General features: G+C 46.3%; 1 protein-coding gene across 1 annotated transcript in view; it reads right to left on the bottom strand.

The window, feature by feature from the left end:
* Positions 1-24671, bottom strand: part of LOC124719082 (ubiquitin carboxyl-terminal hydrolase 29-like) — a 433479-nt gene that overhangs the window by 269619 nt on the left and 139189 nt on the right. Inside the window, exon 3 of the mRNA XM_047244762.1 lies at positions 12826-12931. Within this exon, the coding sequence (XP_047100718.1) occupies positions 12826-12885 (60 nt within the window). The 5' untranslated portion in view covers positions 12886-12931. The remainder of the gene's footprint in view (positions 1-12825; positions 12932-24671) is intronic.

Below are 24671 nucleotides of genomic sequence, written 5' to 3'. Positions count from 1 at the left end.
TGCATAAACTTTTGGTAGTCCGTGTGGTGTACCTCTTCATCAGAACTTCTTTCCTTCCATTGCATCTTCGAGTGGTCCAAACATATGGAAATCACTTGGAGCAATGTGTGGTCACTACGGTGGATGAGGAAGACACTCAAAATGCAGGTCTGTGATGGTATGGGCAGTGTGGGGCCCTGCATTGTCATGTTGCAAAAGGACACCTGCTGACAACAATCCACGTCGCTTTGATTTGATTGCAGGACACAGATGATTTTTTAGGAGATTTGTGTATGATGCACAGGCATCTAATGCTCCAAAATGACACCTTTTTCGTCCCATAAGAGAGTCAGCATAACCTTCCCTGCTGATGGTTCTGTTCTAAACGTCTTTGGTTTAGGTGATGAGGAATGGCGCCATTCCTTGCTCGCTTTCTTCATTTCCGGTTGGTGGAAGTGAACCCAGGTGTCGTCCCCAAAAACGATTCTTGTAAGGAAGCCATCACCTCGTTCAAAGCGCCGAAGAAGTTCTTGACAAGCATCAACACGTCGTTCTCTCATTTCAGGAGTCAGCGGCCGTGGCAACTATCCTGCAGACACGTGAAACTGGATTACATCGTTGACAATGTGGTGTGCTGACCCGTGACTAATCTGTAAACATGCTGCAATGTCATTCAGTGCCACTCGGCGGTTTTCCTTCATTATGGCTTCAACTGCAGCAATGTTCTGTGGAGTCACAACGACTTCCTACTCCATTCGTAGATTTGCTGCTGTGACAAACTTGCATCACCGTACTGAACCATCATTCATGAATTTAAATAGTTTTCACACCTTCACTACGCAAAAACCGAATAAAAGAACGCTGTTCTTCCCTGGTGCACGTCTTAAGTGGGGCGGCCATCTTTATACTGATACTGCGACGGTATGTGTGCATCTGCACTATGCTGCCACCTACAGGCCATTCTGCGCACTGTTTGTAGCACGCTTACCAACTTACAGGATAACGGCGCGAAATTTCGATTTCTTATTACAAATTTAAGGTTTTCGTTTGACTCACCATCGTACTTACTGCATTCGGCGCCACATTGGGCGACTTGCGCGTCGTAAATGGTGATGAAATGATGATGAGGACAACACAACACCCAGTACCTGAGCGGAGAAAATCTCCGGCCCCAGCCGGGAATCGAACCCGCGCCCCTTGGCGTCGCATTCCGCCTCGCTGACCACTCAGCTAACTGGGGCGGACTCGAAAGCTGGTAGTACCTTGCTATAAAATTTTTACAGATGTTTTATTACAGCACAGCAATCATAAAATAGTAATGCAACCTGGGGAAAAAATTCCTATTCATTTGGCCGCTTCTCAAACGAACTTTGTAAATTCAGTGGCAGTTTCGTTGCACAGTAGCTTCGGATTACCAACAATTAGACGTGTTCTGACGGCGACTCCATCACGAATAAAGTACAGAGGAAACAATTGCCCAGTCGGAATAGCATGTTGGCAATCGGGAGTTACGGCGAAACTTAACTGCCACCAAATTTACCCGTGAAAAGTGTCAGAGGTGACCAATTGAGTAAGAATCTTTTCCTAATCTACTTTTATGATTGCTGTGCCGTAATAAAACAGCAGTAAATACTTCGTAACTGGAGGATTAGCAGTTTTTGAGAAAGAAAACTTTTTAATCGGGAGGACTGGGTCTTTTAGCTCAGTTTATAAATTGGGAAAATATTCCATCTTTAACTTAAACCAGACGCGGTTTCCACTGAGGCGATACGATACGCGACATGATAACGTTGGTGGAGTGCACAGAGATTTAATAGGTTCACAGTCGAACGACAGCCATACGACACAAAGACATATCTCTATTGCATTGCCCAGCGCAACAGGGAACAATGCTGCCGGGGAACATTGCCGGACTACATTGTCGGCAATATGCACTTTTTATTGTCCGTGTAAACAAATCTCTACGGAGATGTTCGACAGACTCCAGTCACAGTCGCTACGGAAGACCAACGGTATGACGGAGAATTTCGCTGTTGAAATTCTTGGAGCCTTTGTTCGATGAAGCGTCGGACATTGTATTACTTCCTACCACATGCCTTACTATATGAGCACGACCAGGGAGTGAGAGGAATTAGAGCTTATGCGGAAGTTCAGGATGCTAGTTCTTCCCTCGTGCCATTCTTGAATGGAGCAGGAAACGAAGGATCAGATAACAGTACCTGACGTACACTCCGCCACACATCGTTTGGTGGCTTGAAAATTACTGTTTCACAAGCACGTCGACAGATGAAGTATTATCGGATTCTTTTGCGAAGAGTTTCAACCTCCAAATAACAAGTATTTTATCATTGCACTCGTCTTTTCAAGAGCTTTCGGATGCCGATAAAAAAGTAAAGCAATCCATTTTTAAAATGGCACTTGTTTCAGTATCATGATCCACACAACTCTTTATCAAATACCGAAGTAAGTATCTCTTTGATTACTATCATTTCCTATATATGGAACCTTTTACTAAGTAAAAGAGGTGATAACGTCTTACGTGACTCACCAGGATGGTCCATTAATCGTGACCGGGCCACATATCTCACGAAATAAGCGTCAAGCGAAAAAACTACAAAGAACGAAACTTCTCTAGCTTGAAGGGGGAAACCAGATGGCGCTATGGTTGGCCCACTAGATGGCGCTGCCATAGGTCAAACGGATATTAACTGCGTTTTTTAAAATGGGAACCCAATTTTTTATTACATATTCGTGTAGTACGTAAAGAAATATGAATGTTTTAGTTGGACCACTTTTTTCGCTTTGTGATAGATGGCGCTGTAATAGTCACAAACTTGTGGCTCACAATTTTAGACGAAGTAGGTACGTTTGACCATTTTATTTCGGTTGTTCCAATGTCATACATGTACCTTTGCGAACTTATCATTTCTGAGAACGCATGCTGTTACAGCATGATTACCTGTAAATACCATATTAATGCAATAAATGCTCAAAATGATGTCCGTCAACCTCAATGCATTTGGCAATACCTGTAACGATATTCCTCTCAACAGCGAGTAGTTAGCCTTCCGTAATGTTCGCACATGCACTGACGCATGTTCCCAGGCGTTGTCGGTGAATCACGATAGCAAATATCCTTCAACTTTCCCCACAGAAAGAAATCCGGGGACTTCAGATCCGGTGAACGTGCAGGCCACGGTATGGTGCTTCGACGACCAATCCACCTGTCATGAAATATGCTATTCAATACCGCTTCAACCGCACGCGAGCTATGTGCCGGACATCCATCATGTTGGAAGTACATCGCCATTCTGTCATGCAGTGAAACATCCTGTAGTAACATCGGTAAAACATCACGTAGGAAATCAGCATACACTGCAATGTAGACAAGTGTAATGTGCTGCGAATACACAGAAAGATAGATCCTTTATCATTTAGCTACAAAATAGCAGGTCAGCAACTGGAAGCAGTTAATACCATAAATTATCTGGGAGTACGCATTAGGAGTGATTTAAAATGGAATGATCATATAATGTTGATCGTCGGTAAAGCAGATGCCAGACTGAGATTCATTGGAAGAATCCTAAGGAAATGCAATCCGAAAATAAACGAAGTAGGTTACAGTACGCTTGTTCGCCCACTGCTTGAATACTGCTCAGCAGTGTGGGATCCGTTCCAGATAGGGTTGATAGAAGATATAGAGAAGATCCAACGGAGAGCAGCGCGCTTCGTTACAGGATCATTTAGTAATCGCGAAAGCCTTACGGAGATGATAGATAAACTCCAGTGGAAGACTCTGCAGGAGAGACGCTCAGTAGCTCGGTACGAGCTTTTGTCAAAGTTTCGAGAACATACCTTCACCGAAGAATCAAGCAGTATATTGCTCCCTCCTACCTATATCTCGCGAAGAGACCATGAGGATAAAATCAGAGAGATTAGAGCCCACACAGAGGCAAACCGACAATCCTTCTTTCCACGAACAATACGAGACTGGAATAGAAGGGAGAACCGATAGAGGTACTCAAGGTACCCTCCGCCACACACCGTCAGGTGGCTTGCGGAGTATGGATGTAGATGTATATGTAGATTGCCATCGATAAAATTGGGGCTAATTATCCTTCCTCCCATAATGCCGCACCATACATTAACCCGCCAAGGTCGCTGATGTTCCACTTGTCGCAGCCATCGTGGATTTTCCGTTGCCCAATAGTGCATATAATGCCGGTTTACGTTACCGCTGTTGGTGAATGACGCTTCGTCGCTAAAAAGAAGGAGTGCAATAAATCTGCCATCGTCCCGTGATTTCTCTTGTGCCCAGGGGCAGAACTGTACACGACGATCAAAGTCGTCGCCATGCAATTCCTGTTGCATAGAAATATGGTACGGGTGCAATCGATGTTGATGTAGCATTCTCAACACCGACGTTTTTGAGATTCCCGATTCTCGCGCAATTTGTCTGCTACTGATGTGCGGATTAGACGCGACAGCAGTTAAAAACCTACTTGGGCATCATCATTTGTTGCAGGTCGTGGTTGACGTTTCACATGTGGCTGAACACTTCCTGTTTCCTTTAATAACGTAACTATCCGGGGAATGGTCAGGACACTTGGATGATGTCGTCCAGGATACCGAACAGCATACATAGCACACGCCCGTTGGGCATTTTGATCACAATAGCCATACATCAACACGATATCTACCTTCTCCCCAATTGGTAAACGGTCCATTTTAACACGGGTAATGTATCACGAAGCAAATACCGTCGGCACTGGCGGAATGTTACGTGATACCACGTACTTACACGTTTGTGACTATTACAGCGCCATCTATCACAAAGCGAAAAAGTGGTTCAACTTAAACATTCATATTTCTTTACGTACTACACGCATATGTAATAAAAAAAATGGGGGTTCTTATTTTGAAAAAACGCAGTTGATATCCGTTTGACTTATGGCAGCGCCATCTAGAGGGCCAACCATAGCGCCATCTGGTTTCCCTCTTCAAGCTAGACGAGTTTCGTTCTCAGTAGTTTTTTCTTTTGACGCTTATTTCGTGGGATATTTGGCTCGGTCACTATCAATGGACCACCCTGTATATGAGAAGAAGAGAGAAACGGTCATTTCATACTCGAAATTATTCACGGCGACACTGGAAAGCAAGATTGCAAATACACTGCAGCACCTTAAAGTGCCTTCAGCAAAATAGACATACGTCAGTTAGCCTTCACTGCCGGCCTTGTCAGCATACATGTGAAAGACAAATATAAAATATAGAATAAGACTACCTGAACACGTACAGCACTGGAAAGTAGAAACACACACATTACATTTACAAACCAGGTCATACCACAGACCTACCACTCCACTGCTATAAAAACGCTTGTAAGCAGTAACAATAATTCGTAGACAGCTAATGCCCACCTACGACGCCTCAAAAAAAGAACCTCCACTGTAACTTGAAAGCATCAAAATTGACATACGTCACCTCTGACATTTGAACACACAATTTTCCGACGCTATAATCTAGATCTAAAATTTCCAATACAGATTTTTGCCTGTGTTACAGTTGGCTAAAATGGCAAGATAGGCACATAACATGCTTAACGTAATGTAAGGTAACGTTCAATTAATTATTACTGATTTTTTAAGTTGTTCGAGGCTTGTGGTTTCCAATAAAGTACGATTTCAGACCACAGATTCACAGATGTATCCCTGTTATTACATTTCTCACGCTTAGGACGCCACAAAGCACTCCTTTCTTGTCCTGAACTTTAAAATTTCTCCCAATCCATTTTTAACGTTCGTGAATGTTCTCCCAGTTCCAACGAAGAAAACAGACTGATCTGAATTCCACATACCATCCTCCGAAGTCTGCACTTTCGGGCGTGGCACAGAGACCGCACACGTGCTGGCGTATTGATTTGGAAAGATCGGTCGCCTTCGACCGATGTCTGTCGACGGCGGAATCTCCCGATGTCTCCGCCACTGAGACCGTAGCCGTGAGAGGCTTACAAATGTACAATAATATTGTGGAGCCGTCTATATATTGGCCTTCTGACAGCACCTATCGACTTGTTTTCAGTATTAGAAGTACTGGCCCGCAGTACTGATAGTCCTCAAAATATCCACAGTATTTTCAACACATACTGAAAGTCTGAGGTCAAGTACTAACTGTTTGACAATATTCTCCATTCGGATGTTGATAGAGCGCATGTACCAGACACATGGCGTTCTTCATGTACCAGACACATGGCGTTCTTCATGTACCAGACACATGGCGTTACTGCGCACTTTTTCTTTCTTTTTCTTTAATTCGCCTTAGTTCATACCTCATATCAAATTCATTTTTCAAGTAGCTTTAACACAAAACAATTTCAATAGGCCTATGCTAGGGTAAGTTCGAGGTGTATGAGAAAGATAGTGAGAGTGATTTTTTTTTATCTACCAAAGATTTCACTTCTTTTTCAAATAACACTATTATACCCTTCAAAGTACAGGGTACAACGCAGGAACTAAACTTCCTGGCAGATTAAAACTGTGTGCAGGACCGAGACTCGAGACCTTTGCCTTTCGCGGGCAAGTGCTCTACCATCTGAGCTACCCAAGCACGACTCACGCCCCGTCCTCACAGCTTTACTTCTGCCAGTATCTCGCGTTCTAACTTCCAAACTTTACAGAAGCTAGGTTCGCAGGAGAGCTTCTGTAAAGTTTGGAAGGTAGGAGACGAGATACTGGCAGAAGTAAAGCTGTGAAGACGGGGCGTGAGTCATACTTGGGTAGGTCACATGGTATAGCACGTGCCCGCGAAAGACAAAGGTCTCGAGTTCGAGTCTCTGTCCGGCACACAGTATTAATCGGCCGGGAAGTTTTATAAGAGACATCAGTTTAATTCTTTTTTCTTTACAAAGAGAAACATCTAAAGTTTTGTTTCATTAAGTTTTGAAAACGGTATCTTGAAGGTGGCCTCCGTTCCGCTCAATGCATTTGGAGATTCAAAATCGGAAGTTTCGGTCCACTTTTTCCAACACTTCTCTGTCGATGTTGGCAACAGCAACACGAATATTGTTCCGTAGCTCCACGAGGGTCTGGCTCAGAGCACTATGGGACTTAACATCTGAGGTCATCAGTCCCCTAGAACTTAGAACTACTTAAACCTAATCACACACATCCACGCCCGAGGCAGGATTCGAACCTGCGACCGTAGCGGTCGCGCGGTTCCAGACTGAAGCCCCTAGAACCGCTCGGCCACAGAAGTCAGCCCGCCAGGGTCTGCGGACGTTTGGTATACACCAAGGATTTGAGATGGCCCCATAAGAAAAGTCGCATGGCGCTAAATCTGTCGAGCGTGCTGGCCACTGGATGTTTAAGTTTAGTTTGGGGGGGGCGCTTAACTGCGCGGTCATTAGCGCCCGTACAAAGTCCCAATTTTTACACAGTCCAATTTTTAACTCATTGCAATCTAGCAACTGTCACGAATAATGATAATGATGATGGTGATAAAATGATGAGGACAACAAAAACACCCAGTCATCGCGCAGAGAAAACCCCCAACACGGCCGGGAATTGAACCCGGGACCCCGTTATCCACAGACAGCAACGCTACTGTCCACTGGAGATCGCCGCACAAATGGATGAGACGATCGGGGAAGTGTTCGCGCAACATTGTCATCGACGTTCGTGCCGTGTGAGCTGTGGCGCTATCTTGTTGGAAACAGACCACCCACATCCATTTCTTCAAGTTCTGGAATAAAAAACGTTTTTGTGTTTTTGAATCATCTGAACGTAACGCTCAGAAGTGACCGTCACTGCCTTATCGTTCTGTTCGAAAACCCGTGGGCCAATAATGCCAATTTTAGATAGTGTACACTAAACAGTCACACGTTCTGTATGCAGGGGCTGTTCATGAAGTTCTCGGGGTTTCGTGTCACTCCAGGACAGCATATTTTGTTTATTCACGCAGCCACACAAATGAAAATGCGCCCCGTCGCTGAAAAACACTATGGCGTCATGAGGCAGCTCAACGATCGTGGCTTCACACGCGTTTTTTCGTGAAACAAAATCACATGGATGAAGTGTGCGCACCACTGACAGTTTATACGGATGAAATTTCAACTCTTCGTGAAAAATTCGTCTCACTGTGCGTTCAGAAATTGCAAGAGCAACTCGTGTTCGCGTGCAGATAGGTTGGGGGAATTCAAAATCAACTTTCTTGCCCTCTCGATGTTTTCAGGCGTTCCGGTGGTTCTTCAAAGGTTCTGGTTTCTTTTTCTGCACACTTCCAGTATCCATAACGGTGTCTACCCACATAGCAATTTATTTCCCATGAGGAACACGACCTGCAAGCGCGATGTTGAACTGTTTCCTGAATGCACGCTGAGTTCTGATGACCGAACGTGCTTTAACTTGTTACCACAATTGTGCATTGGTGTTCACAGGCTTTATACACTGAAGAAACTGCTACACCTGCCTAACATCGTGTAGACCCCCCCGTGAGCACGCAGAAGTGCCGCAACGTGATATGGCATGGGTTCGACTAATGTCTAAAGTGGTGCTGGAGGGAACTGACACCACGAATCCTGCACGGCTGTCCATAAATCCGCAAGAGTAACAAGGAGGTGGAGATCTCTTCTGAACAACACGTTGCAAGGCATCCCAGATATGTTCATTAATGTTCATGTCTGGGGAGTTTCGTGGCCAGCGAAAGTGTTTAAACTCAGAAGGGTGTTTCTGGAGCCACTCTGTGGCATTTCTGGACATTTGGGGTGTCGCATTGTTCTGCTGGAACTGCCCAAGTCCGTCGGAATGAACAATGGACATGAATGAATGCAGGTGATCAGACAGGATGCTTACGTACGTGTCACCTGTCAAGAGTCGTATCTAGACGTATCAGGGGCCCCATTATCACTCCAACTGCGAACGCCTCACACCATTACAGAGCCTCCACCAGCTTGAACAGTCCCCTACTGACAAGCAGGGTCCATGGGTTCATGAGGTTGTCTCCATACCCGTACATAGCCATCCACTCGATACAATTTGAAACGAGACCCCTCCGAGCAAGCAACATGTTTCCAGATATCAACGGTCCAATGTCGGCGTTAACGGACCCAGGCGAGGCTTAAAGCTTTGTCGTGCAGTCAGCAAGGGTATAAGAGTAGGCTTTCGGCTCCGAAAGCCCATATCGATGTTTCGTAGAAGGGTTCGCACGCCAACACTTGTTGATGGCCCAGCATTGAAATCTGCAGCTATTTGCGGAAGGGCTGCACTTCTATGATGTTGATCTTGAAATGGTCGTACGGGAAAATCCCCACTTCATCGCCACCTCGGAGATGCTCTGTCCCATCGCCCGTGCGCCGACTCATTTAAATCTTGATAACTGCCATTGTACCAGCAGTAAGCGATTTAACAACTGCGCCAGACACTTGTTGTCTTATGCGGGCGTTGCCGACCGCAGCGCCGTATTCTGCCTGTTTACACATCTCTGTATTTGAAAACGCATGCCTAAACCACTTTCTATCGCGCTTCTGTATATACATATATATATATATACACTCCTGGAAATGGAAAAAAGAACACATTGACACCGGTGTGTCAGACCCACCATACTTGCTCCGGACACTGCGAGAGGGCTGTACAAGCAATGATCACACGCACGGCACAGCGGACACACCAGGAACCGCGGTGTTGGCCGTCGAATGGCGCTAGCTGCGCAGCATTTGTGCACCGCCGCCGTCAGTGTCAGCCAGTTTGCCGTGGCATACGGAGCTCCATCGCAGTCTTTAACACTGGTAGCATGCCGCGACAGCGTGGACGTGAACCGTATGTGCAGTTGACGGACTTTGAGCGAGGGCGTATAGTGGGCATGCGGGAGGCCGGGTGGACGTACCGCCGAATTGCTCAACACGTGGGGCGTGAGGTCTCCACAGTACATCGATGTTGTCGCCAGTGGTCGGCGGAAGGTGCACGTGCCCGTCGACCTGGGACCGGACCGCAGCGACGCAGGGATGCACGTCAAGGCCGTAGGATCCTACGCAGTGCCGTAGGGGACCGCACCGCCACTTCCCAGCAAATTAGGGACACTGTTGCTCCTGGGGTATCGGCGAGGACCATTCGCAACCGTCTCCATGAAGCTGGGCTACGGTCCCGCACACCGTTAGGCCGTCTTCCGCTCACGCCCCAACATCGTGCAGCCCGCCTCCAGTGGTGTCGCGACAGGCGTGAATGGAGGGACGAATGGAGACGTGTCGTCTTCAGCGATGAGAGTCGCTTCTGCCTTGGTGCCAATGATGGTCGTATGCGTGTTTGGCGCCGTGCAGGTGAGCGCCACAATCAGGACTGCATACGACCGAGGCACACAGGGCCAACACCCGGCATCATGGTGTGGGGAGCGATCTCCTACACTGGCCGTACACCACTGGTGATCGTCGAGGGGACACTGAATAGTGCACGGTACATCCAAACCGTCATCGAACCCATCGTTCTACCATTCCTAGACCGGCAAGGGAACTTGCTGTTCCAACAGGACAATGCACGTCCGCATGTATCCCGTGCCACCCAACGTGCTCTAGAAGGTGTAAGTCAACTACCCTGGCCAGCAAGATCTCCGGATCTGTCCCCCATTGAGCATGTTTGGGACTGGATGAAGCGTCGTCTCACGCGGTCTGCACGTCCAGCACGAACGCTGGTCCAACTGAGGCGCCAGGTGGAAATGGCATGGCAAGCCGTTCCACAGGACTACATCCAGCATCTCTACGGTCGTCTCCATGGGAGAATAGCAGCCTGCATTGCTGCGAAAGGTGGATATACACTGTACTAGTGCCGACATTGTGCATGCTCTGTTGCCTGTGTCTATGTGCCTGTGGTTCTGTCAGTGTGATCATGTGATGTATCTGACCCCAGGAATGTGTCAATACAGTTTCCCCTTCCTAGGACAATGAATTCACGGTGTTCTTATTTCAATTTCCAGGAGTATATATATATATATATATATATATATATATACGGTAGTGACACATTGATCTATAGCTGAGCCCCCTTTCAATATTAGGTTGGATAGTGGTAAATTGGTTGTGAGTTGGCGAAGGCAACGAAAAAAATTTTCAAATGTGTGTGAATTCTTAAGTGACCAAACTGCCGAGGTCATCGGTCCTAACTTACGCTAAGTACAACACACACACACACACACACACACACACACACACACACACACACACATGCCCGAGGGAGGAGTCGACCCTCCAACGGGGGGAAGCCGTCCGCACCGTGATACGACGCCTTAGACCGCGTGGCTACCCCGCGCGGCTAAAGTATACGCAAGTTAGATAAAAAATTGTAGTAACTAACAGCTATATAGCGTATCCCGATGTCTACGCTCGTCGATGCAAACAGCTACTCCACTCGGAATTTGCCGCAGTTTCCGAGAATGTGGGCAACTTGGGACCTAACAGCACGAAATAGCAGCCACCTTCATTTATGAAGCACAAGAAGTAGCGACAGAGCAATGTGATTGGCTACCTACAGACGACTTAACGATTCGTCATCTTCACTTGCGAGTGTTCGTCACAGGAAACCGTTACCAACAGCACCATGAAATGTAAGAGCTGAATGTACCCTGAAGTAAACTTTTGCCTCCTGTTTATGTAGCTTACCGCTTGTTTCCCCCGTTGCAAGGGCTTTTTTAAGGTGAAAAGTTTCAGAGCCTAATTTAAATTGCAGGTCCCCCCCCCCGTAAAAGGTACGCTAAGTCGCTTCAAAGGCTCAGACAAGGGGAAGGAATATGACTTCCAATACGGTCGTTTCTACTTATTAATTAATGGCCTGCTTCTACGATACGAACAAAAATTGCTCGCAGGCATAATAGTCCTATGCTATAGTTGATCAAAAAGAAACAGCTACGTAAGAACGACGATGAGGTACGAGATGATATGATGTGCAGTCACTGCTCACAAGCCAGTGGACTGTCTAAAAGTTGCATTTTCACAGCCTACTTCTTCAACAGATCCACAATAGTTTAGATGGTAGTCAAGAGAATAACACCTTCACAATTCACTGAGTTGGCGATAGAACGCTCATCCATCAAAAATTCATCTTTTTTTATGAAAGTAGAGGCGTTGCAATTATCAAATCCACTGTTCAAGTGTCACAATTAACTATTTGAAGTATCCCGTATGAATTCATACCTGTAACATCAAATTATATAGGTCTTCATTCGATAAGGGGCTAGGAAGACACTAATTCAATAAAAGATAGTTACTGTATTCGTCGTATAGAAGGAGTGTCTAGTTTTCGTGGAGCGTCCTTGTTGCAATTACATGTAATCTGAAATACGAGGGCTATTCGGTAGGTAAGGAACTATAGGTCGCGAAATGGAAACCACTGTGAAAATCAAAACTGTTTTATTTGCAACAGTTAGCTACACATTCCAACTACATCTCTACACAGTCGTCGCTCAGACTTAGATATCTGTCGTAGCGTTGTACCAACTTTTCAATTCCCTCGTTATAGAAGACAGCCGCGAGTGCTTTTCGACAATTTTCTACTCTGGACTGCAGCTCATTGTCTGTGTCAAAATATTGTCTTCATAGCCAGCGGTTCAGTTGAGCAGAGATGAACCTCAGTTGTAGCCAATTACGGGCTCTATTGTGGGCGATCAAATACTTCCCATCGAAAACGCGGCAGGAGCATCTTCATTGCCCCTGCAGAGTGCGGCCGAGAATTAACGTGTGACAAAGTGCCCAATGCATCTGTGCAAAGCATCACATTTTCACTGTATTTTCCATTTTGCGACAGATCGTTCGTTACTTTCCGAATAACCCTCGTAGAAAATTAAATATATTTACTAAGAGCTTACCTTTTCCCCCATATCGGTCGAATCTAGCCTATCAGGCCGCAACTTCTTTGATCCCGGCATCTTTAATATCAGGAGTGGATCCAGCAGAATACTGCAGCAAACATATCTACAAAGAAAAAGAAAGATCTCTAAATAAAGATAAAATGAAGTTCCTATTACACAGCCAATAGCAAATTGACACAAGAAAAAATAAAGTAATATTTGGCGAAGAGTTCTCGGGCTTCCAGCCGGGTGGCGGTGTCTGGAAGCCCGAGAACTCTTCACCAGCTGTATACGCCAGGAAAGCATACATTCACAAAGTAATATTTGTTTCCAAGATAGGAGTTCATATGACTATTAGTGGTTCAAATGGCTCTGAGCACTATGGGACTTAACATCTGAGGTCATCAGTCCCCTAGAACTTAGAACTACTTAAACCTAACTAACCTAAGGACATCACACACATCCATGCCCAAGGCAGGATTCAAACTTGCGACCGTAGCGGTCGCGCGGTTCCAGACTGAAGCGCCTAGAACAGCTTGGCTATTAGTGTTTAAATATTTTGTATAGGGGAAGCACAACACAACTGGATACAACTAATATCTTGAATTCGTTGTGACATGGAATTAAACAGCCTCGGAATTTGTTGCCGTGTCTGACACACATCCTGCGTCAGCACATGAAGGTTGCGGGGTACAGGCTGGTATGAACTCGTGTGTCTCCCCACCGCCTACCTGGCATCGTCACTCTTCTAACAGTGGTTGTCAAATTGCGGCTCGCAAGCCTAATGCGGCCCAAATGAAACATTCGGCCGGCCCTAGTGCCGTGTGGCGGGTAAAAATATAAACATTAAGTTTATCATTCACTATTATAAGTTGAAATGTTTGGTAATGTTGTGCGATTTTTTGGATACCACAGCCTTTTACAAAGGCCTGAAAATTATTTGTGCGAACAGCCAAAAAGTTTTGAGAACACGCTGGTCAATAATCTTCAGTCCACAAATCAGCTCGCTGAAACTGAAATTAAATATACAGACATGTCAGAAAGAACAGACACCACTGATGACCTGCAGCCGTCTACAGCGAAATTAGAATTATATTAATACCTTTAGCTGCTAACGGGCGTTGATATATCAACGGGGACAGGTGAAAATGTGTGCCCCGACCGGTACTCGAACCCTGGATCTCCTGCTTACGTGGCAGACGCTCTATCCATCTGAGCCACCGAGGGCACAGAGGATAGTGCAACTGCAGGGACTATCTCGCGCACGCCTCCCGCGAGCCCGACATTCTCACCTTGTATGTCCACACACTACATTCGTAGTGTCCCACCCCAACACACTCATTACTAGTGGAAGGCATTCTCACCAAGTCCCGTAAGAGTTCGGGGAATATGTCTGCATCCGCAAAGAAGAAGGAGGTCATGGCTGGTGTTGCCAGAACTATACAGGCTCTTACAAAAAGGTACGGCCAAACTTTCAGGTAACATTCCTCACACACAAAGAAAGAAAATATGTTATGTGGATGTGTCCGGCAACGCTTACTTTCCATGTCAGAGCTCATTTTATTACTTCAAATCACATTAATCATGGAATGGAAACACACAGCAACAGAACGTACCAGCGTGACTTCAAACACTTTGTTACAGGAAATGATCAAAATATCCTCCGGTAGCGAGGATACGTGCATCCACCCTCCGTCGCATGGAATCCCTGATGCGCTGATGCAGCCCTGCAGAATGGCGTATTGTATCACAGCCGTCCACAATACGAGCACGAAGAGTCTCTACATTTGTTACCGGGGTTGCGTAGACAAGAGCTTTCAAATGCCCCCATAAATGAAAGTCAAGAGGGTTGAGGTCAGGAGAGCGTGGAGGCCACGGAATTGGTCCGCCTCTATCAATCCATCGGACACCGAATCTGTTGTTGAGAAGCGTACGAACACTTCGACTGAAATGTGCAGGAGCTCCATCGTGCACGAACCACATGTTGTGTCGTACTTGTAAAGGCACATGTTCTAGCAGCACAGGTAGAGTATCCCGTATGAAATCATGATAACGTGCTCCATTTAGCGTTGGTGGAAGAACATGGGGCCCAATCAATACATCACCAACAATGCCTGCCCAAACGTTCACAGAAAATCTGTGTTGATGATGTGGTTGCACAATTGCGTGCGGATTCTCGTCAGCCCACACATGTTGATTGTGAAAATTTACAATTTGATCAAGTTGGAATGAAGCCTCATCCGCAAAGAGAACATTTGCACTGAAGTGAGGATTGACACATTGTTGGATGAACCATTCGCAGAAGTGTACCCGTGGAGGCCAATCAGCTGCTGATAGTACCTGCACACGCTGTACATGGTACGGAAACAACTGGTTCTCCCGTAGCACTCTCCATACAGTGACGTGGTCAACGTTACCTTGTACAGCACTAACTTCTAGGACGCTGACATTAGGGTTATCGTCAACTGCACGAAGAATTGCCTCGTCCATTGCAGGTGTCCTCGTCGTTCTAGGTCTTCCCCTTTCGCGAGTCATAGGCTGGAATGTTCCGTGCTCCCTAAGACGCCGATCAATTGCTTCGAACGTCTTCCTGTCGGTACACCTTCGTTCTGGAAACCTGTCTCGATACAAACGTACCGCGCCACGGCTATTGCCCCGTGCTAATCCATACATCAAATGGGCATCTGCCAACTCCGCATTTGTAAACATTGCACTGACTGCAAAACCACGTTCGTGATTAACACTAACCTGTTGATGCTACGTACTGATGTGCTTGATGCTAGTACTGTAGAGCAATGAGTCGCATGTCAACACAAGCACCCAAGTTATCATTACCTTCCTTCAATTGGGCCAACTGGCGGTGAATCGAGTATATACAGTACATACTGACGAAACTAAAATGAGCTCTAACATGGAAATTAAGAGATTCCGGACACATGTCAAACATAACATCTTTTCTTTCTTTGTGTGTGAGGAATGTTCCCTGAAAGTTTGGCCGTACCTTTTTGTAACACCCTGTATACTTATATGGATATGGTGTCTGTTCTTTCCTCTGTGCCCTCGATGGCTCAGATGGATGGGGACCCTCCATAGTATACAATGACTGTTAAGAAACAGATTACTACATTAATAGGTGTAAAATAAAGCGTAGGGCTATAAACAAGGAGATGCTGAATGAAATCTGTTTGGCTGTCGAAAGAGTAATGCGTGATGCTTTCAGTGACTACCGCAGCACAATACTGTCACTTGATGTTTCACAAAACCCCAAAAAATTATGGTCGTATGCGATGGCACTAAAGTTAGTTTCCAGTGCTTAGCGAATGACACAGCAAATGAAACTGAGGGTGGCAAAGGAAAAGCTGAAATGTATAACTCCACTTTCAAATGTTGCTTTTCAAAGGAAAAACTAGGAGAACTGCCCCACTTTAATCCTCATACCACTGAAAAGGTGAATGAAATAAGTATTAGCGTCAGCAGTGTTGAGAAACAGCTGAAATCGTGAAAACTGAACGAAACTCCAGTGCCTGATGAAATCCCTATCAGATTTTATAGTGAATTTTTTCCGAATTAACCCCTCTTCTAATTATGACCTATGATACGAGGGTGAGTCAAATGAAAACCTTAAATATTTTTTTAAATATTATTTATTGTGCAGAAGTGGTACAAAGCTGTATCACTTTCCAACATAATCTCCTCCACGCTCAATGCAAGTCCTCCAGCGCTTACAAAGGGCATAAATTCCTTTAGAAAAAAATTCTTTTGGTAGTCCGCGCACCCACTCATGCACCGCGTGGCGTACCTCTTCATCAGAAAGGAACTTCTTTCCTCCCATTGGGTCTTTGAGTGGTCCAGACACGTGGAAATCAATTGGGGCAAACTCTGGTGAGTATAGTGGATGAGGAAGACACTTAAAATGCAAGTCTGTGATTGTTGCAACTGTTGTACGGGCAGTGTGGGGCCTTGCATTGTCATGTTACAAAAGGACACCTGCTGACAGCAATCCACATTGCTTTGATTTGATTGCAGGCCGCAGATGATTTTTTTTTTTTTGCAGATCTGTGCACTGGCGACAGTGGTCCCTCTAGGCATGTAATGCTCCAAAATGACGCCTTTTTCGTCTCAAAAGAGAGTCAAGCATAACCTTCCCTGCTAATGGTTCTGTTCGAAACTTCTTTGGTTTTGGTGTTGAGGAATGGCGCCATTCCTTGCTCGCTTTCTTCACTTCCGGTTGGTGGAAGTGAACCCAGGTTTCGTCCCCAGTAACGACTCTTGTAAGGAAGCCATCACCTTCTCGTTCAAAGCGCCGAAGAAGTTCTTCACAAGCACCAACACGTCGTTCTCTCATGTCACGAGTCAGCCGCCGTGGCACCCATCTTGCAGACACTTTGTGAAACTGGAGCACATCATTGACAATGTGGTGTGCTGACCCATGACTAATCTGTAAACATGCTGCAATATCATTCGGTGTCACTCGGCGGTTTACCTTCACTATGGTTTCAACTGCTGCAATGTTCTGTGGAGTCACAACTCGTTGTGGCTGACCTGGACGAGGAGCATCTTCCACTGAAGTCACACCATTTGCGAACTTCCTACTCCATTCGTAGCCTTGTTGCTGTGACAAACATGCGTCACCGTACTGAACCTTCATTCGTCGATGAATTTCAATAGGTTTCACACCTTCACTACGCAAAAACCGAATAACAGAACGCCGTTCTTCCCTGGTGCAAGTCGCAAGTGGGGCGGCCATCTTTATACTGATACTGCGACGGTATGTATGCATCTGCACTATGCTGCCACCTACAGGCCATTCTGCGCGCTGTTTGTAGCACTCTTACCAACTTACAGGATAACGGCGGGAAATTTCGATTTGTTATTACAAATTTAAGGTTTTCGTTTGACTCACCCTCTTAGATTCCTCGGAAAAAACAGCACAGGACACACCGATCTACAAGAAGGGTAGTAGGAACAGGACACACCGATCTACAAGAAGGGTAGTAGAAGTGATACACAAAACTACCGTCCAACATCCTTGACATCGATTTGTTGGAGAATCTTAGAACATACTCTGAGCTCACACATAATGAGGTATCTTGGACAGAATGACTCCATCAATGTCAACCAGCATGGATTTCGAAAACATTTATCAAGTGAAACCCGACTCGCTCTTTTCTCACATGACATCCTGAAAGCTATGAATCGAGGAAGCCATATAAATAAAGTATTTCTTGATTTCCGAAAAGCATTTGACTGTGTACCACGCCTACGCGTATTGTCAAAAGAACGATCACACGTGGTATCAAGTGAAATTTGTGACTGGACTCAGGACTTTTAGGTAGGGAGGGCGCAACGTGTTATCTCCTCGTCATATGTAGAACTGACTTCAGGTGTGCCCCAAGGAAGTGTGTTGGGACCCTTGCTGTTAATATCGTATATCAATGATCTTGCAGAAAATATGAATAGTAAGCTTAGAATTTATGCAGATATTGCAGTTATTTACACTGAAGAGCCAAAGAAAGTGCTACACCTGCCTAATATCGTGTAGGTTTTTTTTTATTTTTATTTTTCTTTTTTTTTTGTGGTTTTAGGGCGCACAACTTCAACGGTCATTAGCGCCCAGACTACGTGAGGAATGCACCGCGAGTCACAAGTTTAAAACAGCAACGAAACGGAAAACACGATAAAGGACAGACTAACAGGCATAGGATTAAAAAAGGAAGACAGTAGAATCAAATGTCCTTTGAGAGGGTTGTCAAATTGATAAAATGAAGAACGCGAGCAGCTGCTCGTGGGTCATCCGCTAAAATGGCTTCTACAGTACAAGGCAGGCCAAGATCAAGACGCAGGGTGTTAAAATCTGGACAGACTGTTAAAATATGGCAGACCGTCAGCAATTGCCCACAGGGGCAGAACGGCGCCGGCGCATCCGTCAGCAGATGGCGATGGCTGAACCGGCAGTGGCCAATTCGTAACCGGGCCAAAACGACCTCCTCCCGCCGAGAAGGGCGTGAGGAGGACGTCCAAGCCACGGGAAGAGGTTTCAGGGCCCGAAGTTTGTTGTCTGGAAGTGCAGCCCAATCGGCATGCCACTGCGATAAAATGCGCCGACAAATGACCCTGCTACAATCTGACGAAGGGACACAACAAGATGCTGTCCGAGGCTGGAGGACCGCAGCCTTGGCCGCGGCATCTGCAGCTTCGTTCCCAGGGAGACCGACATGGCCAGGAACCCACATAAAGCTAACCGGAGAACCGACGTCCACCAGCTGCTGAAGAGAGCGTTGGATCCGGTGCACGAAAGGGTGAACCGGGTACGGATCACGGAGGCTCTGGATAGCGCTCAGGGAATCGGAGCAGATGACATATGCAGAATGTCGGTGGCGGCAGATGTAAAGGACAGCCTGGTAGAGGGCAAAGAGCTCAGCTGTGAAGACCGAACAAAGGCCATGGAGCCGGTGTTTGAAACTTTGTGCCCCGACAATAAAGGAACACCCAACCCCGTCATTGGTCTTAGAGCCGTCTGTATAAATGAAGGTCATATTAATGAACTTCGAACGAAGTGCGATAAAACGGGAGTGGTAGACTGAACCGGGGGTAACCTCCTTCGGGAGCGAGCAGAGGTCAAGGTGGACGCGAACCTGATCCTGGAGCCAAGGTGGCGTGTGGCTCTCGCCCACTCGAAAGGTTGCAGGGAGTGAAAAATTAAGGTGTTGAAGGAGGCGACGAAAGCGAACTCCAGGGGGTAGCAGGGCAGAGACATACAACCCGTATTGACTGTCGAGAGGGTCTTCAAAAAAGGAACGATAAGACGGGTGGTCGGGCATTGCCAGTAGCCGATAGGCATACCGACAAAGCAGTATATCTCGCCGGTAGGTGAGTGGCAATTCACCAGCGTCAGCATGAAGACTCTCGACGGGACTAGTATAAAACGCTCCGATCGCAAGTCGTAAACCCCAATGTTGTATGGAGTTGAGGCGGCGTAAGATGGATGGCCGTGCAGAGGAGTATACGAAGCTCCCATAATCCAGCTTGGAGCGGACGATCGACCGATACAGACGAAGCAGGACGGTTCGATCCGCTCCCCACGACATACCACTGAGAACACGGAGGACATTTAGAGAACGGGTACAACGGGCAGCCAAATATGACACATGTGGAGACCAACTAAGTTTCCTGTCAAATGTAAGACCTAAAAATTTTGTTGTCTCCACGAATGGGAGAGCAACGAGACCGAGTCGTAAGGACGGTGGGAGAAACTCTTTGTAACGCCAGAAGTTAATACAGACCGTCTTCTCGGCAGAAAAACGGAAGCCATTGGCGACACTCCAGGAGTAAAGACGGTCAAGAGAACGCTGAAGACAGCGCTCCAGGACACGTGTACACTGCGCGCTGCAATAGATGGTAAAATCGTCCACGAAAAGGGAGCCTGATACATCAGCTGGGAGGCAATCCATTATTGGATTGATCGCGATGGCGAAGAGAGCGACGCTCAAAACTGAGCCCTGTGGCACACCATTCTCCTGGCGAAAGGTGTCTGACAGGACAGAACCCACACGTACCCTGAACCGTCGATCCATTAAAAAAGAACGAATAAAAAGAGGGAGGCGACCGCGAAGGCCCCATGTATGCATGGTGCGGAGAATGCCCGCCCTCCAACAGGTGTCGTAAGCCTTCTCCAAATCAAAGAACACAGCCGCGGTCGGGCGCTTCCGCAAGAAGCTAATATCGTGTAGGGCCCCCGCGAGCACGCAGAAGTGCCGCAACACGACGTGACGTGGGCTCGACTAATGTCTAAAGTAGAGCTGGAGGGAAGTGACACCATGAATCCTGCAGGGCTGTCCGTAAGAGTACGAGGGGGTGGAGATCTCTTCTGAACAACACGTTGAAAGGCATCCCAGATATGCTAAATAATGTACATGTCTGGGGAGCTTGGTGGCCAGTGGAAGTATTTAAACTCGGAAGAGTGTTCCTGGAGCCACTCTGTAGCAATTCTGGACGTGTGGAGTGTCGCATTGTCCTGCTGGAATTGGCCAAGTCCATCGGAAAATAGTCGTACGGAAACATCCCCAATTCATCGCTACCTCGGAGTAGCTGCGTCCCATCGCTCGTGCACCGATTATAACACCACGTTCAGACTCACTCAAATATTGATAACCTGCCATTTTAGCATCAGTAAGCGATCTAACAACCTCGCCTGACACTTGTCTTACATAGGCGTTGCCGATCGCAGCACCGTATTCTGCCTGTTTACATATTTCCATACTTTGAATACGCATTTTGTTGACGCTTCAGTGTACAACCGAGGCCTTCTAAGGCTGACATCAGTGCATCGTTGATTGAAATGGTTTATGGCAGTGGTTCCCAACTTGGGGTAATTACCTCCTTAGAGGTAAAATGAAGTTTTCTGAAGTATAAAAACTAAATGATTCGGTTCACTTTCAGTACGAAACCAAATTATCTTGAAAAGGTCATTACTACTATCACAATTTTGAAAGACTGCAATTTTCATTATATAAGTTATCAATAATTCTTTTTCTCAATTAGCAGCATTAATGCGGCGGAGGTTACATGTCCCTCACATAGTTTACTCAGCACACGTGCGTTGTGCTTTGTCCCGTACATCGCTGATGGTAAGTGAGACATACAAGGTGTGTCCCATAAGTAATGCGACCAAATTCATAAAAAATCATTTACTGAATATATTGGTACAAATAATCAAAAATTTTCAAAATAGCACCCTCTTGCTTCGATACACTTTTGGAGGTGGTGTTTCCATGCCTGTAAGGCATCCTGGAATGCCTTTTCCGGAATGTCGTTTAGAGCTGATGTAACATGCGCCTGGATGTTTTCAATCGTGTCCCAGTGTTTTCCTTTGATGACTCCTTTTAACCGAGGAAACAAACAAAAAGTTAGCAGGAGCCAGGTCAGGACTGTAGGGAGGCTGGGGAACCAATGGAGTCTTGGTCCCGGCCAAGAAGTCGTTGACAATGAAGGCGCTGTGACTCGGCGCGTTGTCGTGCTGAACTTTCCACGTGTCCTCGATGTCGCTTCGGCAGCGCGAGACCCTCCTTTTCAGTCTTTTGAGCACTTCCAAGTAGAAAGCTGAGTTCACTGTAGTCCCGGTAGGTACGAATTCGTGGTGGACAATGCCTCTGACGCCAGAGAAGACAACAAGCATGGTTTTTATCCTGGACTTGCTCATGCGTGCCTTCTTGGGACGGGGTGACGGTGGGGTGTGCCACTCTGAACTCTGCCTTTTTGTCTCAAGGTCGTACTCAAAAATCCACGACTCATCACCAGTGACAAGTCAGTTTAAAAAATGAAGATCATTTTCACACATTTCCAACATTTCTCGGCACCGAAGCACTCGCATGTGTTTGAGTTCGTCGGTCAACACTTTTGGGACGAGTTTGGCACACACCTTTCTCATGTTCAAATCTTCGGTCACAATGCCTAAAATGGTTGTTTTTGACATGTTTAGAGTTTGTGCTATCAATTGAAGGCTCAGCCGTCTGTCAGAGTTCAAACAAACGCGCACACGCGTCACATTTTCGTCGACCCGTGCGGTTGATGGCCGTCCACTGCGAAGTTCGTCGGTGATCTCCTCTCGGCCCTCTGTGAACGACTTCTGCCATCGGAAAACTTGTGATTTGGACAAGCAATCAGTCCCAAAGGCATGCTGAAGTAATGGAAACGTTTCGGTGGCGGACTTCCCAAGTTTAACGCAAAATTTGATAGCGTACCAGAATGACCCATTGTGCCGTGTTACATAAACTCAAAACGGGGTTGACGGAAACGCACGTCCTGGCTCGCCGGCAGCTCGCAGCCGAATGAGAGAAAGAGCGTTTTGAAGCTAACACCCCCCTCCACTTAGCCCAGCCGGTTAAAACACGCTGTGGTATACCGTTGCGTCAGAAAAAATTGATCGCATTACTTGTGGAACGCACTCTGTATACGTATTAAATGCCAGTTAAAAACTAGGAAATGGAGCAATCAAGTGATTTACGAACACTAAGTATGGTGCACACATTTTAACTTGGTTGTTTTTAAATGGGGTTGCAGTGTGCAAGTCAAGTAAGTACTGCAGTGGAGATGAGCAATGCATGAGAAATATGTTTCGTAACATGTGTCTGTCCTGACTATGGATAGTTAGCTTTCTTATCTGAGAAAGAGTTGTGGGTAGCACCTGCGATGCTCCACGAATTCCTTCGTCATTCATTCTAACCCCCCCCCTCCCCCCCCCCCCCACACACACAAACTAAATAATATTCATGTTTCACCATTTTAAAATAATAATGTTCCGAGAAAAGGCCTTCATTCTGCAGTATAGTTAGGTGCTAAAGTTGGTTGGTGATAATGTGGGGAAGTAGGGGGAGGGGGGGAGGAACGGACGGCAGGGGGGAAGGTGGGAATAGTAGCTAATGTCTAATTGCTCTCAGGGGTAATGGTCTAAGAAAGGTTGGAAACCATTGGTTTATAGGGACTCACGGAGGATTCCGGCAGACAGCGGTAATGGTCTAAGAAAGGTTGGGAACCACTGGTTTATGGGGACTCACTGAGGATTCCGGCAGACTCTCTCTCAACCTGCACCACTACTTGTCCACAAAAAAACTACCACTCCTGGTACAGCAAACTGACGAACATGTCGCAAGTCCACCCCATATTGCTAGAAGCGTGAAAGATGTCTTGCGCGCGTCGTTTGGTGATGATCGTGTGCTCAGCCGACACTTTCGTCATGCTTGGCCTCCCAGGTCCCCAGACGATTATTGGCTTTGGGGTTACCTAAAGTTGCAAGTGTATCGTGATCGACCGACATATCTAGGGATGCTAAAAGACAACATCCGACGCCAATGCCTCACCATAACTCCGGACATGCTCTACAGTGCTGTTCACAACATTATTCCCCGACTAGAGCTATTGTTGAGGAATGATGGTGCCCACCATCATTTGAGAATTTCCTGTAAAGATCATTATCTTTGCTTTGTCTTACTTTGTTATGCTAATTATTGCTATTCTGATCAGATGAAGCGCCATCTGTCGGACGTTTTCTGAACTTTTGTATTATTTTGGTTCTAATGTCATTCCAAGCATGCGTGTCAATTTGTACCTCACTATCTACATTATTCCGTGATTTATTCAGTTTTCAAATTTATACTGACTTTTTCATCACCCGGCATATTAGGTCAATTGTGCTGCCACCTACCGCCAGGTACTGGATATCAGGGACCTCAGTAGCCTTTAGACATCGTGAGAGAGCAGAATTGGGCGCCCCTCTGAACACACGAACTTCGAAAGTGTTCAAGTGACTGGGTGTCATTTCTGTCATATGTCTGAACGCGAGATTTCCAGACGCCTAAACATCCCTAGGTTCACTGTTTCCGATGTGATAGTGAAGTGGAAACGTGAAGGGACACGTACAGCACAAAAGCGTACAGGCCGACTTCGTCTGTTGACTGACAAAGACCACAGACAGTTGGAGAGGGTCGTAATGTGTAATAGGCACACATCTATCCAGACCATCACACAGAAATTCCAAACTGCATCAGGATCTACTGCAAGTACTATGACAGTTAGGCGGGAGGTGAGAAAACTTGGATTTCATGGTCGAACGGCTGCTCATAAGCCACACATCACGCCAGTAAACGCCAAACGACGGCTCGCTTGGTGTAAGGAGTGCAAACATTGTACCACTGAACAGTGGAAACACACTGTGTGGAGTGACGAATCATGGTATACAATGTGACGATCCAATGGCAGGGTGTGGGTATGGCGAATACCTGGTGAACGCCATCTGCCAGCACGTGTAGTGGCAACAGTAAAATTCGGAGGCATTAATGTTAAGGTGTGGTCGTGTTTTTCATGGAGGG

Source organism: Schistocerca piceifrons, chromosome 10, assembly GCF_021461385.2.
Source record: "Schistocerca piceifrons isolate TAMUIC-IGC-003096 chromosome 10, iqSchPice1.1, whole genome shotgun sequence".
NCBI classification, from domain to species: Eukaryota; Metazoa; Arthropoda; class Insecta; order Orthoptera; family Acrididae; genus Schistocerca; species Schistocerca piceifrons.
The sequence above is the reverse complement of the archived record's forward strand: the minus strand, read 5'-3'. Positions and strand labels throughout refer to the sequence as shown.